The following is a 16,967-nucleotide window of genomic DNA, read 5'->3' as shown; positions in this document are numbered from 1 at the left end:
AAGAGAGACTAAAGAGGGAGGTCAAGACAGTTATCTAAGTATGTTTCTATGTATTTTGCATGCCCACTTGAGGATGCAAAGAATGAAAGGTAGATTCCCCTCTCCATCACAAAAATAATTTGCAGAACAGCTGCTCCCATTCTGCAAGACTGGTTGCAAAGGAGCAACAATGCCGAGCATATTCTTCCCCTCAAGGAAAATCTTCTCACGATCCAGCAAACTGCTCTGCATTGTCTCCTGCTCTGGGGATTTTAAGAAAAATTTGATAGATTCTGTCAACTGCTAAAGCCGTCAGATCCAGAGCTCCTTACACCAATCTAGATGGGAAAGGAAAAAAAAAAAAGCATTCTCTGTGGAGGCCAGGTACTTGCAGGTTTTACATTCCACATTGGCTTTTAAGGATCCACGTGGAAAATGTGTAGTTGGTTATCTTAACATCACCAGCCTCAGTGCAATTTGCTGAGAATCAGTCTCATCTGTTGGAGATTGATGCTGTGTCTCCCTGCAGCCAGTTCCAGTGTTCACTTCTCCAAATTGTTGATCCAAGAAAACCAATTTGCTAACAAAATAATCTGTTTTTCCTTTCAAGTATCAAACCGCAACTTCATTTTCATATGCACAGACTAGAAAGGACAGAAAACATTTCTCCAGAATCAAATACTCAAGGTCTTTCCAAGCGGTGAGATAAACCCAAAGATAGCACAGAAAGTGAAGGCCTCCTTGGAAACACTGGAGGCAACCCTTCTGGGCCTGGAAGATTTAGAAATAAAATTTAAGTCCTAACTTCCTGTCTTCCCCTCCCAGTGCCCCAGGATCCACTAGCTTTGGAAAACATCATGGATTTAGGCACAGACATACGGATTTTTGGATTTTAGCAGTATTACAGAGAAATCTCAAACTCACCTGGGCCCGGCCCCTCCCCTCTGTGGCCCACCACACTCGGAGCTGGTGAAATGTGTTCCTGTGAGCACCTGAGAAGCTGGACTTGGTGCCAGCCTTGGGCCTTCTTTCCAAGTGAGCACAGCCCTCTTAGGCCACATGTTCTATTTAACTTACTAGGGCTACTGTAATGAAGCAAAGTGACTGGCTTAACCCCCAGAAATGTGTGATCTCACAGCTCCGGAGGTGTTGACAGGGCCACGCTGTCTCTGGAGCTGCCGGGAGAGGTGTGTTCAGGCCTCACTCCCGGCTCCTGGTGGCTCCTTGGCTTCTAGTACCTCCAGCTTTGTTCTTCTTTCTCAAAATGACTTTGGCTATTCAGAGTCTTTTATGGTTCCATATAAATTTTAGGATGATCTGTTCTAGTTCTGTGAAAAACTGTAATTGATATTTTGATAGAGGTTGCATTAAATCTGTAGATTGCTTTGGGTCGCATGGCCATTTTAACAATATTAATTCTTCCAGTCCATGAATATGGGATATCTTTCCATTTCTTTGTATCATCTTCATTTCCTGAATATTGTTTTAGAGTTTTCAGAGCATGGATACTTCACCTTCTCAGTTAAGTTTATACCTAGGTATTTTATTCTTTTTGATTTGATTTTAAATGGGATTGTTTTCTTGCTTTCTCTTTCAGATAGTTCATTATTAGTGTATAGAAAAGCAACAGATTTTTGTATGCTTATCTCACATCCTGCAACTTTACTGAATTTGTTTATTGGTTCTAATAGTTTTTTGATGGAGACTTTGAGGTTTTCTATATATAGTATCAAGTCATCTGCCAAAAGTGACAGTTTTACTTCTTTCCTTCCCATTTGGGTGCCTCTTATTTCTTTTTTCATGTCTGATTACTGTGGCTAGGACTTCCAATACTATATTAAATAGAAGTGCAAAAACGGGCAAACACGTTTTCTTCCTGATTTTAGAGGAAAGGCTTTCAGGTTTTCACTGCTGAATAAGATGTTAGCTATAGGTTTGTCATAAATGTCATTTATTATGTCAAGATAGGTTTCCTCTACACCAACTTTGATGAGAATTTTTATCATGAATGGATGTTGAATTTTGACAAATGCTTTTTCTGTGTCTGTTCAGATTACCCTGTGATTTTTATCCTTCCCTTTGTTAATGTGGTGTATCACATTGGTTGATTTATGGGTATTGAACCATCCTCACATCCCTGGAATAAATCCCACTTGATCATAGTGTGTGATCTCTTTTATATATTGTTGAATTCAGTTTACTAATATTTTGTTGAGGATTTTTGCATCTATGTCCATCAGAGATATTTTCTTTTTTTGTAGCTTCTTCATCTGGTTTTGGCATCAGAGTAATGGTGGCCTTGTAGAATGAATTTCGGAGTGTCCCCTCCTCTTCAAATGTTTGGAATAGTTTGAGAAAGATAGGTATTAGCTCTTCTTAATATGTTTGGTAGAATTCCTCTGTGAATCTGTCTGGTCCTGGACTTTTGTTTGCTTGGAGCTTTTTTTTAAAATTACAAATTCAATCTATTCAGCTAGTCTATATCTTCCTTATTCAGCCTTGGAAGATTGTATTTTGCTAGAAATTTGTCCATCTCTTCTAGGCTGTCCAATTTGTTGGCCTATAACTGTAGTATTATCTTAAAATGTTTTGAATCTCTGTGGTATCAGTTTTTATTTCTCCTCTTTCATTTCTTATTTTATTTGGGTCCTCTGTCTTTTTTTCTTGATGAGCCTCACTAAAGGCTTATCAACTTTGTTTATCTTTTAAAACAACCAGCTCTTGGTTTCATTGATCTTTTCTTTTTGTCTCTATTTTATTTATTTCCTCTATGATATTTATTATTTCCTCCCTTCTGCTGTTTTTCTTTTTATTATTCCTTTAGATGAGAAGTTAGGTTTTTTATTTGAAAGTTTTTTGTTTGTTTGTTTCTTGAGGTAGGCCTGTATCACTATGAACTTCCCTCTTAGGACTGCTTTTACTACATCCTGTAGATTTTGGAAAGTTGTGTTTTTATTTTATTTATTTTTTTGTCTCAAGGAATTTTCTGATTTCCTCTGTGATTTCAGCATTGATCCATTGATTTTTTAGCAGCATGTTGTTTAGTCTCCATGTGTGTGTTTTTCCCATTTTTCTTCCTGTAATTGATTGATTGTAATGGTCTCATACCATTGTGGTTGGAATAAATGCTTGATATATTTTCTAACCTGTTAAATTTATTCAGACTTGTTTTGTAGCCTAGCATGTGATCTATCCCAAAGAACATTCCATGTGCACTTGAAAAGAATGTTTCTGTTGCTCTTTTTGGATGGAATGTCTTATAGATATCTATTAAGTCCAACTAGTCTAGTGTGTCATTTAAGACTACTGTTTCCTTATTGATTTCCTTTCTGGATGATCTGTCCATTGAAGTAAGTGGGGTGTTAAAGTCCCCTGCTATTATTGTACAGCAAGTCCCCTACATACGAACCTTCAAGTTGTGCACTTTCAAAGATGCAAATGTGCCTTCGCATGTCCGATCAGGTAAGTTAGTTCACTTGTCTGGCATACGTTGTCATGTGCGTGCATCCTCTACGAGTGGTTGAGCTTTTGTGTACTTTACTGTTCAGTATTGCATAGGGTACAATAGTACAGTATCTTTATTTCAAGCCCAGCATGTCTGGAAGCAAGTGTAAAAGCAACAGTATATAGCCAACTGTGCTAGTTGGGTACCTAGGCTAACTTTGTTGGACTTACGAACAAACTGGATTTACCAATATGCTCTTGGAACAGAACTCGTTCATATGTACGGGACTTACTGTACTGTCAATTTCTCCCTTCCTATCTGTTAATATTTGCTTTATATATTTAGGTGCTTCTGTATTGGGTGCATATATGTTAACGAGTATAGTATCCTCTTCTTGCATTGATCCATTCATCATTATATAATGCCCTTCTTTGTCTTTTGTCTTTGTTTTAAAGTCTATTTTGTCTAGTATGAGTACTGCTACCCCCACTTTCTTGTCACTTCTATTTGCATGAAATATCTTTTTCCATCCCCTCACTTTCAGTTTGAAGTGAGTCTCTTGTAAGCATCATATAGATGGGTCTTGTTTTGTTTATCCAATCAGCCACCCTATTTCTTCTTACTGGAACATTTAGTCCATTGACATTTAAAGTGAACTAACAGGTATGTACTTACTGCTGTTTTGTTACTTGTTTTCTGGTTGTTTTTGTAATTCTTCTCTGTTCTTTTGTTATTGTAGTTTCTTCCCTTGTGGTTTGATGATTTTCTTTAGTGGTATGCTTGTGTTCCTTTCTCTCTAGTTTTTTGTGTATCTATTTTAGGTTTTTGATTTGTTGTTACATATATGTAATGACCTATAACTATTTCTACTTGTTTTAAACTGATAGTCGTTTAAGTTCAATCACATTCTAAAAGATCTACATTTTTTATTCTCCCCCCACATTTTGTGTTTTTAAGGTCATATTTTCCATCTTCATGTTGATCCCTTCACTGTTTATTGTAGTTGATTTTACAATTCTTTTCTTTTAATCTTTGTACTAGCTTATTTAAGTTGTTGATTCACAGCCATTACTGTATATTTACCTTTAACGGTGGGATTTTTCCTTTCCTGTAGAGTCTTCCTTCTTACTGTAGCCTTTTCTTTTCCACCTAGAGATGACCCTTTAACATTTCTTTTAGGGTAAGTTTAGTATTGATGAACTTTTTTAGTTTTTTCTTGTCTGAGAATTTCTTTATCTCTCCTTCAGTTCTAAATGAAAACCTTGCTGGGTAGATTATTCTAGATTATAGGTTTTTCACTTTCAGCACTTTCCCTTTTGGCCTGCAAAGTTTCTGCAGTAAAATCAGTTGATAGCCTTATGGGGGTTGCCTTGTATATGATTCTTTGTTTTTCTCTTGCTACCTTTAGAATTCTCTCTTTAACTTTTGCCACTTTAATTATGATATGTCTTGGTGTGTGTCTATTTGAGTTCATCCTGTTTGGGACCCTCTATGCTTCCTGTATCTGGATATTTTTTCCTTCTTCAGGTTTGGGAATTTTTCAGCCATAATTTCATCAAATACATTTTTTTACTACTTTCTCTCTCTCTTCTCCTTCTGTGTTCTCTATAATATGAATGTTGGTATGCTTAACATTGTCTCAGAGGTCCCTTAAACTGTTCTCACTTTTTAGAATTTATTTTTCTTTTTGCTGCTCTGATTGGATGATTTTCATAGTCTATCTTCCAGATTACTTATATGTTCTTCTGTATCACCTAGTCTGCTGTTCATTCTTTCTAGTGTGTTTCTTTATTACTCATTTATTGTATTCTTCAGTTCTGACTCATTCTTTTTTATATTTTCTAGTTCCTTGTTAAAATTCTCACTGTGTTCATCTATTGTTTTCTCTAATTCAGTTATTATTCTTATTACTAACGCTTTGAACTCTTTATCTGATAAATTACTTATTTCTATTTAATTACTTATCTTTTCAGGGGTTTCCTTTGTCTCATTTGAACCAAATTCCTCTGTCTTCTCATTTTGCTAACTTTCTCTGTTAGGTGAACCAGTTACCTATATGGTCTTGAAGGGGTGTCCTTTTGTGGGAGCTTCCCTCTACAGTCTGCATGTGCCCAGTGGCTTTGCAGGGAGAGCTGGATCCGACCTGAGCCTGAGGCACGTCTTCCTCCAGGGTGTGCTGGCCGCTCTTACCTTGGTAGGAAGTGGGGCTGGAGATGGAGGTGCTAGAGCTGGAGCCAGGTGTGATTCAGGGCTTCTCCTCTGCTTAGTGACCATCACCGCCCCACTGGGGAGTGGGGGCAGTTTCCCGGTTGCTGGAGCAGAAGCCACGAGGGTCAGGTCTGAGATGGCTCTGTTCCCTCCAAGAGTGTGCTTTCCCCTCTCCCACCACCACCACCCTTGCCCCAGAGGGGAGCAGTGTTGGAGTAAGAGGGCCTGGAGTGGTTGCTCATTGTGGGTCAAGGTGCAGGCTGTGGTGTTCCTGGCACCGTTAGAGTTCTGGGAGGCCCCCACTCTGCTGCCTCCAGGGGTGACAGCAATGGCCACTGTCCCCCCACTCAGATGCTGTGACAGGTCTAAGGCAGCTCCATCACCTCACAACCGCACACCCCCCTTGACCATGGCAGTCCTTGCTATAGTGTGGAGCTGCACCACAGAGCCAGCGGGCTGGTCCAGGTGCTCAACTTGGGCTGGGGAACCTGCAGGCATGGCCACAGGTAACCAGCCAGAGTCCTGGGTAGTTTTCATCTGCTCCCTCCGCCTTGTTTTGGGAGTAAGCGAGTGTGCGCACATGCTTCACAAGCAGACTCGAGGTTTCTTACAGCCCCGCTGTCAGGGCCACTGGTCTGCAAACCAGCTAAGGGGACTCATCCTCCTGACGTCAGACCCCAGGGCTGGAGCACCCAAAATGTGGTTCAAACTTGCTTCCCAGGGAGGATCTCTGAGGCCATGTAATCCCCCTTCTCTTCTGTGTCCCCCGCTATGGGTGCAAGTCCCAACCTGATCGCTTCTCTTCCCTTCCTACCAGATTTTGTGTGGATCCTTCTTACGGTCTTGATTGTATAAGAGTCTCTGTGTCAGTCTCCAGTTTGTTTTCAGTGAGAGTTGCTCCACATGTGGGTGTGTTACCAGTGTGTTTGTGGGGGGAGGTGAGCTCAGCCTCCTCCTACTCTGCCACCTTGGTCTCCCCAGAATTCCTGAAATGTGCAGGCTGAGTAGCACACACAACAACCTTCTCCGCTGCACCATAGAAACTCTTCAACAAACACACTCAAGAGGGTACAGCTATTATAGCTACTCAAAAGGTTTATGAGAACCATTCAGATAACATGGCAGCAAGGCACAAAATGACCTCGTAAAATTAGAATAACATCTGAGGCAGAACCGTGGGCTCCAGAAACACAAGGACGATGTCTCATTATTTCTGTAGAGCCAAGTAATTATCCGGTACAATTAACTTGGAGAAAGCGGAGAGGAGAATCTCACATGCCAACAAATAAATGCAGCTGAAGTTCCAGTTTGCCTCTGCCTTGAGTACTGTTAGCCCAAGAGTGGAGAACACCTACAGAGGCCACTGTGGGTCCTTGATTAGATGAGTCTCCTGACCTAGCTATGGCGTGAAGCAAACATATGGCACTCTGCTAGGCAGTAAATACCATGTTGTTTCTCTGGATAGGAAAGCCTCCAGAAAAATCAAGATTTTAGAACAATACAGCCTATGGATAGAATAATATGACTTGGTGCTGCAGAGGCATTTCTTCATCCCTGAAGCATCTCTGATGCCCTTTAGGTTGCCGGGGTTCAGAGGAGGAGGGGAATCTAAACCAAGGTGCTACACTGTGAGATGCTCTCAGCAAATGTACTTTGGGTGCTCTTCTGCTCTGCAAGCCAAGAGCATGGGGCCTCCCAATCCAAAGACCACCTCTGGACAACTTGTGTCTTAGACCAAAGCATGTTCCGCCTTCCCCACACGTCACGGCATAAGCAGAGCTAGGCAGAGACTCTGATGGGTTGTGCATAGTCATTGGCTCCAGGCCCAGGTGGTAGTATTTTCAGGAAATTCCTAGAGTTTCTGTGTTTCTGTGCAGATTGCATTCAAACAACCTACCATTTTCTAACTGCTCATTCTTGCAATGAGCAGCCTTGGAGTGTTATACCTCATTTTCAGATATGTCCCTGTAATAATTTATAGCTCGGGATTTTGAGACGACAATTTTTATTTTCAATTTAGACATCTCGGATCAAAGTTAAGTAGGAAAAATGAGAGAATATCACAAGACCAGTAATAACAGCAGTTATAAACTATTTATTTTTAATTGGAGAGCATGAGTAACATGGAGGCACATTTAAAATGTTAAACTGTAGCAACAGTGATCTGAACCAGTGCCTCTGCGTATTTTTGTTGTTTAAGCATTTCTGTACTTTGAATTTTCTCTACCAACATATGTATTTTTAATTTAAAAAAAAACGTTAATGGGAAAAAATCATGTAAGTCAGAATCATTGGCATATTTATTCAACAAATACTTGTTGAGTGCATCCTATACGTTAGGTAGGGCACTAGGCGTGGGGCGGCCATTCAGTTCCAGGCCATCGTGGACCTTACATGCCAATGCAAGAGGTGCAAATATTTTTAAACAAACACAACATTTTCAATGTTAGTATTATGAAGGAGAAACACCATGTCCAATGAAAACCTATGAGGGGAACTTGTCTGGAGACCCACAGGAAGCATTTTATCTCAGTAGTTGCGCCCTGAGGGTTGAGAGGTTGCTAACCAGACAAAGAAGTGAGAACAGGGTGGGGAACTACAGGGAGGGACAGGAAGGATCTCGGTCCAATTGAAGAGCTGAGAGAAGACCTTAATACGACTCTGCTAAGGTTTTGAAGGAAGGAGGTCAGAATGTCGTTTGAAGATCACTCTCCGACCTTCTATAGAGAATGTATGGTGGGGAGGGGGGAAGAGTGGATTATAGGGCCAATGAGGGAGCCATTGCAATGATCCTGGCGAGATGTGATGGTGGCCTTCCCAGTGAAGGCAAGTAGAATGGAGAGAAGAGATTTGGGGACAGAGGCAATCAGACCGGATGACATTGTCCTCAAGGAACAGAGGAGGGCAGAGTTAACGACGACACCCAGATGGAAGAAGAAAGAGCTCTACAGATGGGAGAGGATGAATTCAGACTTTCTTTCCTTGATTTTTTTCAATTATACAATGAAATTACCACTCATTTTAACAAGTCAAACCGCAGAGATATATTAGGAAGAAGTTAATTATCATTCTCCCCCTTCTGGACTAACAAATGTTAACAATGTGATATTCTCATCTTTCTCACTTATATCGCCTGTATTTGTTGTATTTTTTAATTCAGTTTTGAACTTGTCAAATATAAATCTCTTCTAGAATTTACGAGTGATAGGTCAAGTAGAAAATTAGATATAGGTGTCAAAACCCAGAAGGGAGATGTGTGCTGGGTTTACAAATTTGTCTTTCTTGGTGTAGATGGTGCCTAAGCTGCGGGGTAGATAAGAGTATCTGGGACCAAATGTCGAGTCAACAAGAGAGCTGGACCCAGTCCTGAGGGGGTCCAACCTTGAGCAGTTAGGAGATGGTGTGGGAGGAGAGGGCAGAGAAACAGGAGAATGTGTGGGATGCAAGTCACGACGTGCCAAGTGCAGCCAAGAGGGCAGTGAAAGGAATGTCCATTACACTGAGCAGCAAGGATATCACTGCTAGCCTTAGACAGTCCTATCCGTGGAGTGGATGGGCACCGAGTGAGGCTGCCGGGCGTTAATTTGAAGTATTGCTAATTCACCCCTGGAGACGTGTATTTCTCCAGCGTCACCTCCTGGGGGGATGTCACAGCAAGGATAGGTAGGGTCTCAATAATTAGAGCTTTTCAGGAATATTTGACAGAACGTGAGAGAGGCAAACGGGATTAAAATGATATCTATAAAAAGCTGTTACTGTGCTGTTATCTCACTATTTCTATGCTTAATTAGGGACTGAATGTATTAAAAATAAATGGATTTTTGTCTTTTTATTTGTTTTATGTTTACCTAGGGAAACCTTGGTGAGCATGGAGCTGGTGGCCCAAAAGGAGAGAAGGTAATCAAATTTGCGAAGTAAATTTGAGTAAAAACATCTTACACCAACTCACACCCATTCACACATCAGGGCAGTCCCGCTGCCCCTGCGGGCTCCAAGTCAGCCTGCAGTGGGCACGAGCCTCCCTGGCCTCCAAGAGAAGGGGAACAAACACATCCACATCGAGGGGAAATAGCTGTCACAGGTAAATGAAATTAGGACACAGGTTTCGGTTTTTAATTAGATGTTTCATGGATCCATGTAGACGGCAAAAACCATCTGAAAGGCCCTTTGACGCGATGCCCGAGGCTCGCTATTTTTGTGTTTTCTTAAGCGTCCAAACATAAACTATCATGGGAGCATTTTTGGGTGGGGTTTTATCATGTACAGTCTCGGTTTAACCAAATAATTATTTCAAAATAGCTTTACAGTTAAAATACTGACGAATTCGCACTGCCTTCTCATCATCATTCACGGGTTTAATTATATTAGCTGTGAAGATGACAGATGCCCTTGCCTGGTCAAAAAGATGTTTCACTCCTGTTCAATCCTGCAGTTGGGATGACCTTGGATTCAGTGGGAACATGCCATTGTCAAGAAAAACAAAATGCAGGAACGATACTCAATGTTTTGTAATAACCTATAAGGGAAAAGAATCGGAAAAAATAGATATATATGTATGTAAAATGGAATCACTTTGCTGTACACCTGAAACTAACACAACGTTGTAAATCAACTATACTTCAATTAAAAAAAGGGGGGAAAAATGCACGTTAAATCCACAGACAGAGGCAAGTGGGTTGGAAATACTCTGCGGGAACATGGCCGGGGGGTTCTCTCTTCATTCATTCACCCAGTAAAAATTCTCATGATTAAGGGCAGGGTATTTCGACATGAATCCAAGAAAATATGACTTCTGTGCCTTATAAATCAGTGCAGCCAATCTATTCACAAGATCATACCTCCGTAACCAGAAAAAACTGCTAAAAGATAGTCTCAACAGAAAGCAGGGGCTTCTTATAGACTGACCATTGAAAATGAAATTTCCTGCAAATTAAGTAAACAACTAAAACCTTGACATTCTTAAAAAGGCATCCCAGAAATTGATTATCCAGCAATAAGGTCATTTATGTGTCTTGGATTGTACTGCTAGTACATTAGCATTATTTCCTGTAACCAAATAGCTTGCGGAATTCCTACACCACCATAAGGAACACATTATATTTTAAGCAATTACTGCTGGACACATGCAGACTAAGGAGGAAAAAAAAGAAAGCCACAAAGCTTGTCACTTAGGACAGCTGAGCAAAGAGAGTTGTGGCACTTTTAAAGTATTTAAATGATGATTCACTTCTTGAAACAAAACAGCTGGCCCTGGTTTTGCTATGTTCATTAGGAAACATATGTTACTTAGGAATTCTTAAGACCTCAATGATGAGAAATTTGATTCTGTCAAACAGGTGTATTTCAAACTCTAAGGACCCTTTCTATGGCTCAAAATCTTTTCTAATTGCTTCAGAATCTTAAGTGGAATTAGAAAAAGCCAGTGGCATGACTGTTGCCTCTTCCTGCCCAAAGAAATAACCCAGAAGAGTCTACAGAGAACCTGATATAAATGCCCATATGAAATGATCTGTAAGAATTCTAATTAAAAGGAGAAAGACTCTGCCAGTAAATAATGCATATGATAAACTCAAAAACATAAGCACCACATTTGCTAGAAGAGTAGAATCACCTCTACCTATACACACTCACTTAGTACCTGGGCTGAATCTATACTTTTGTTCTTAAAATTATAATGCTGCTCCTGGGTCACTGTAGTGAGAATTTAAAGCTCCTTCAAGCTGCTCTTTCAGATCTTTGCTTGAACCTGTGGTGGACTCTGGTGGTTCAGAGCTCCAACTGCACGTTGGAACCCCCTGAGGGCTTTTAGAAGGTACCAGTACTCAGGTTCCATCTCCAGATACTCTGATGTGCGGCAGAGCCCATGTATATGGTTGATCTGGGGTGGCGGCAGAGTGGGGGGTGGTCCATATTGCTATTATTTAAAAGAGCTTCAGGTGATTCTCCCTGGCAGCCAGGGTGGAGAACCATTGAGTGCTAAAAAGATCCTGGGCTTTGGCATCAAAAGTTGATTGTGCCATTAACAACTCTGTCTCCTTGGGAAAGACACTTTATTTCTCTGAGCACCAGTTTCCTCATTTGTGAAATGGACACAGTCACATCTACACAGAGAATTGATGGCAGGATTGAAATCAAATGAGATGAGATGAACTTGCCCGAAGCACAATACCTGGCACATATGAAGCCCTCACTAATGCTTCACTCCTTCCTATCCATCCACTCCAAACTTTCTTCATTCTCATAAGGTATCGTTTATCTCTGTTTGATATTAATAGTTAGTTGTTACCATCCTTAACACCCGGTCTTGATCATCTTTGCTTCTCCCACCACAATGTTGAGGCTCAATTTATCCTGTAGAATAAAAGATTGAACGAGAAGTACAATTTCAACCCATAAGTGACTTATTGCTGTATCACACATCACTTCTCGACGCCCCGGCTGGCAGAGTAGAATCACAAAACCAGCCTACCATTTGGAGCCCAGCCTTCCAGTGAAGCACCAGAACAGATGCAAACAGCAGTAGGATGAACACACAAATCACTCCTAGGTTAGCCGCCAAGTCCTGTATCAAGAACACTGGGATACAGGAAGAAACACCAAGGAACACTACCGGCTTTTAATGGTACATGGCGACGGAGACCATGATATCCAAGTAACCAGTCTACCAGGACTGAAATGACGACCTGAGACTGATGGGATCTGGTGAGGGGATGATGCTGTGTTTGCAGGTCAGTCGGGGAGAACTGCTCCTTTATAGAGACGGTGGAATAGGTGACAGAATATCTAAGGACTCCTGAGGAATTAGCGGTGTGTTTTAGGGCAGTTGTCAGAGGGGAAAGATGGAGGCTCAACACCACCAGACCTTTCAGATAGCATCCAAGGTGTCAAATTAAATGACAGCCTTTCCTGAAGCTAAGTAAACTCATCACTTGTCTTTCAGCTCATAGCCACTGATAACTCACTGAACACCCATTCTCACTATGAAAAACAGCATACGTGTCTGTGCTTCAGGTGTGAAATGCTTTTGTTTGTAGAGTTTTATATACGGGAACAGAACTCTTAGATTTCCTCCAAGCCCAGACACCCCTTCGTACCAATCAGAGATGGACCAAAGCCTCTGTTGGGTCCTTCCTCTGCATTTCAATGGAGACCTGTATACATTGCTTCAAATACTTAGCAGCTGTGAACATAGGTACTCTTCCTCCAAGTATATTCCCCTCCCCTTACCTTTGGTATTGAGCAGATGTGACTTTTATAGTAATTTCTAGACCCTTTCCTTGATTTCTCCATTTACTTTATGCAACTTGCTAGGCATAAGTTTTTCTATCACACCTATGCACTGGGGCTTTTAGCACCCATCAAATGGGTAATAGGAAGGTCACTCTGTACAGCCTAACACTTGTATAAGGCCAATTGTTTATTTATCCTTTCAAAGCAACAGCAATCAGCCCCTTAAATGTCTCCACCAATTTCTTCCTCTTTGTACTATGGATAGAATTCAATATCTGTAGAAAAAAATGGCTTCTCCTACAATATAGTAAGTGCAAAACAGATAGTACATTATATGTTTGGGTGGTACACTATAAAGGAAAATACTTGCATTAATAAAATCAAGATTACATTTACAAAATATATTCCACAAATCTAGACACCACCTTAATAAAAACATGGATTTGTCTGTCCATTATATATGACAGGCTCCCTCTTTCTCTAGTCTAAAATCACAAGATACTGATTAGGATAGAAATATAGAAATAAAACAATGTTTTAGGGCTGTAATTAACTAGTACTTGAAATACTTTGGGTAGATTGTTGTTTGAGGATTCAAAATAAACACATAGGGTTTCCCTGGTGGTGCAGTGGTTGAGAGTCCGCCTGCCAAGGCAGGGGACACGGGTTCGTGCCCCAGTCCAGGAAGATCCCACATGCCGCGGAGCGGCTGGGCCCCGTGAGCCATGGCCGCTAAGCCTGCGTGTCCAGAGCCTGTGCTCCGCAACGGGAGAGGCCACAACAGTGAGAGGCCCGCGTACTGCAAAAAAAATTAAAAATAAAAAAATAAACACGTAAACATATCCACACGGGGGCAGGTATAAAGATGTTCATTGCAGCCTTGTTTATAATAGAGAAAAGCTAGAGGCAACCAAATACCCATCAGTAGGGCTTTGACGAACCCCGATACATTAACACAATAGGATGCTATCTGAGGGTTCAATGAATGAGCTAGATCTCAATATATCTATTAATAGAGGATGGATATTAAAAACCACATTGAGTAGGGAAAAAAGTCACAAAATATTATATACAAGATCAAACAATGGCTTCTATAGAATTTGTTTTAAATATCCAAAATAACATATTATTTATGGTTCCACATATGCAGTAAAAGTGCAAAAATGTAGACTGAAAACGTAAGCACTAAATCCATGACTGGCTCTCTCTGGGACAGGAAGAGAGAGAGAATTTGAAACTTCTTCGGTTATAAATTTTTTTTCTTCCATCTTGGGTGTGTGGTCCATGGAGGTTTGACATATTCAACTTTATGTGTTTTGTATTTTTTTCAAAATAAAAAAAAAGACAAGATGGGCAAAAAAGGCATATACTTGGAAGCGCAATGGTGAATATTGTTTTGCAAAAATGCTCCTGAGATTGGAAAATAACCAACATTACATAACTTCTAGTGGCTGCATTTAATTTAACAACGGTCTGGTATTCGGGAATGCTGGTTAACATTTAAATGGAAGCACAATGCTGGGCCATCCCTGAAGCCTAATTAACGATACATTTCCTTGCCACAAGTAGTATTTCTAAAATTTTATTTTCTCGAAATTCCCTTTATATGTCACATACAAATCCCTTCTCAAGATTTTTGACCAGAACCTCTTAGGCATTTCTAAGTTGCTACTGTCCCCACATCAACAAGAATGCCTTCTTCGTTCACAGCCGAACATTTAAGTGGTGATATAAGTGCTGGAAACAGTGGAGAGATGTGTTTTTCTTCCTGTGACTCCTCACCCCTCCACCTCCCCCAACCTGAAAAAAGAAAGAAGTGTCTGAAATAAAATGGGTCTGGATTATTGTGTCAGTTAAATTATCTCATGTCTTTAAAACAACAACAAAAATTTTTTTTTGCAAAAACAAAATACAGCAGAGCGAAATTATAATTTTTTCCCTCTAAATGTTCTTTCCTTGAAAAATAATTGACTTTTGTTTCACATTAATTTTAAAGATCCTAATGAATATTATGGATTTCTAAAAGACCTAAAGGCATCGTGGAGCACTGACAAACATTATTATGCAAATAGCCTAACTGGATTCAGAACTTCACATTGCCTCTTGGAGGATAAGAGATAACTTCTGTGGTTAGAAAGGGCACAGGCAATGCTCTGACCCTGACAGTCACAACAGGACTCACCTGGCCTCCTGCAAAAACTTTCTTCTGCTTTTTCTTAAAAGGGTGAAATTGGACCACCAGGATTTCCAGGCTCTATTGGCCCTAAAGGTGAAAAAGGAGAATCTGTAAGTATTTTAGCTTTGAGAGCAGAGGAAGAATATCCAAAAGATAGAATTAAAAATATATTTCTTAATCAGCCCCAATTCCATGCACCTTGGTTGCCCCTGCCTTAGGGAACAATAGATCAGATATTTGAGCATGTACTCTAGTCAAGGTACTAAGTTTTTTACATGTATTACCTCACTTAGTTCATTTTTTAAAAAATCACCCCCATCCTTCAGATGAGGAAACTGAGGCACAGAGCGGTTAAGTAACTTCTGTAAGTTCACACAGCTAGGAAGTATTGAAACCATGAATCACTCCTAGGAAGGCAGATTCCAGAACCCAGGGTTTAAAAATCACTAAGCTGGGCTTCCCTGGTGGCGCAGTGATTGAGAGTCCGCCTGCCGATGCAGGGGACACGGGTTCGTGCCCCGGTCCGGGAAGATCCCACATGCCGTGGAGCGGCTGGGCCTGTGAGCCATGGCCGCTGAGCCTGCGCGTCCGGAGCCTGTGCTCCGCAACAGCAAAGGCCACAACAGTGAGAGGCCCACGTGTGGCAAAAAAGAAAAAAAAAAAAAATCACTAAGCTGCCATGCTATAACTAAACATAATAACTCAAATGAATAATAAAAGCATCTTTGGGCTTCCCTGGTGGCACAGTGGTTAAGAATCCACCTGCCAATGCAAGGGACACGGGTTCGAGCCCTGGTCCAGGAAGATCCCACATGCTGTGGAGCAACTAAGCCCATGCGCCACAACTCCTGAGCCTGCTCTCTAGAGCCCGTGAGCCACAACTACTGAAGCCCACGTGCCACAACTACTGAGCCTGCGTGCCTAGAGCCCATGCCCCGCAATAAGAGAGGCCACTGCAATGAGAAGCCCACACACCGCAACGAAGAGTAGCCCCCGCTCACCACAACTAGAAAAAGCCCGTGTGCAGCAATGAAGACCCAATGGCAGCCAAAAATAATTTAATTAATTTTTTAAAAAATGAAGCATCTTTGGCAGTGACAGTCATTTTTCAGGCAGCTTTAGAATCAGTGCTGTCACTCATGTACTCCGAAGTTCTCCTACTTCAGGAATCATGCTTGCCCTTAGTATTCCATCCAGGCCAGTAACAGCCCTTCCTGGGACTCTCTGGGAAATCGCATGTGTCGCACAAATCCAGTCTGGTGTCTGCTGCCCCGTCCATCTGCCCGCTCACTCCTGATACTCCACACTTGTGGGCACGTCTCCCACCTCTTACCTACCTCTCTGGGTCCCCACTGACTCCCCTCCATGCTGGAACACTGACACTCACCTTCTCCTAATTTCCACGTGACCCATAACAGCCCAGTCCCTAAGATTTACTACAGTTCTACTGGGATAGCTGGGACTTGTAGAGCAGAATAGAGAAATCTGAATGGGTTAGAGCAGTGCTTCTCATACTAAGTGTGAACTTAAATAACCTGAAGATCATTTTGAAATGCCAATGCTAGTTCAGCAGGTCTGGCTTGGGCTTTTTACCAAACCCACGTTCAGCTGCTGATGGCTCATAAGCCAATAATTCGAGAGGCAAATGTCAGCAGAAAGGAAAGATGCTTTAATCAGAAAAGCCAGCCATCTGAGAAGATGGTGGACTTGTGTCAAGAGACCAACTCCAAAGACTCTGCTCAGCCAGGACAGTTTTTAGAGGGAAAAATGGGGGAAGGATCTCAGTGAATCATTGAGGCAGGAGGTTGGGTTCTGCATCTTTCTCCATTGCATGCAGACTGGCTGACTCTTTCTTCAGATGTTATCTTGCCCGCGTGATCTGCCAGCAGGAGAGTTAGTCATATTTTAACTGCTTAATTCTTCATTCTT

General features: G+C 41.3%; 1 protein-coding gene and 1 long non-coding RNA gene across 3 annotated transcripts in view; one reads left to right on the top strand and one right to left on the bottom strand.

Annotated features, from left to right (window-relative positions):
- COL19A1 (collagen type XIX alpha 1 chain) overlaps positions 1–16,967 on the top strand; it is a 347,142-nt gene that overhangs the window by 261,619 nt on the left and 68,556 nt on the right. Inside the window, exons 17-18 of the mRNA XM_004270129.2 lie at positions 9,485–9,529; positions 15,086–15,148. Coding sequence (XP_004270177.1) covers positions 9,485–9,529; positions 15,086–15,148 — 108 coding nt within the window. The remainder of the gene's footprint in view (positions 1–9,484; positions 9,530–15,085; positions 15,149–16,967) is intronic.
- On the bottom strand, positions 9,702–16,497 carry LOC125960669 (uncharacterized). 2 transcript variants are annotated; one of them, XR_007470571.1, is made up of 3 exons: positions 16,426–16,497; positions 15,045–15,125; positions 9,702–10,148 (listed from the first exon to the last, which is right to left on the bottom strand). It is a non-coding gene; the product is annotated as an uncharacterized LOC125960669 (long non-coding RNA). The 2 variants fall into 2 exon arrangements; XR_007470572.1 differs by lacking the exon at positions 9,702–10,148 and adding an exon at positions 14,342–14,662.

Source organism: Orcinus orca, chromosome 12 (assembly GCF_937001465.1).
Source record: "Orcinus orca chromosome 12, mOrcOrc1.1, whole genome shotgun sequence".
Lineage (NCBI taxonomy): Eukaryota > Metazoa > Chordata > Mammalia > Artiodactyla > Delphinidae > Orcinus > Orcinus orca.
The sequence above is the reverse complement of the archived record's forward strand: the minus strand, read 5'-3'. Positions and strand labels throughout refer to the sequence as shown.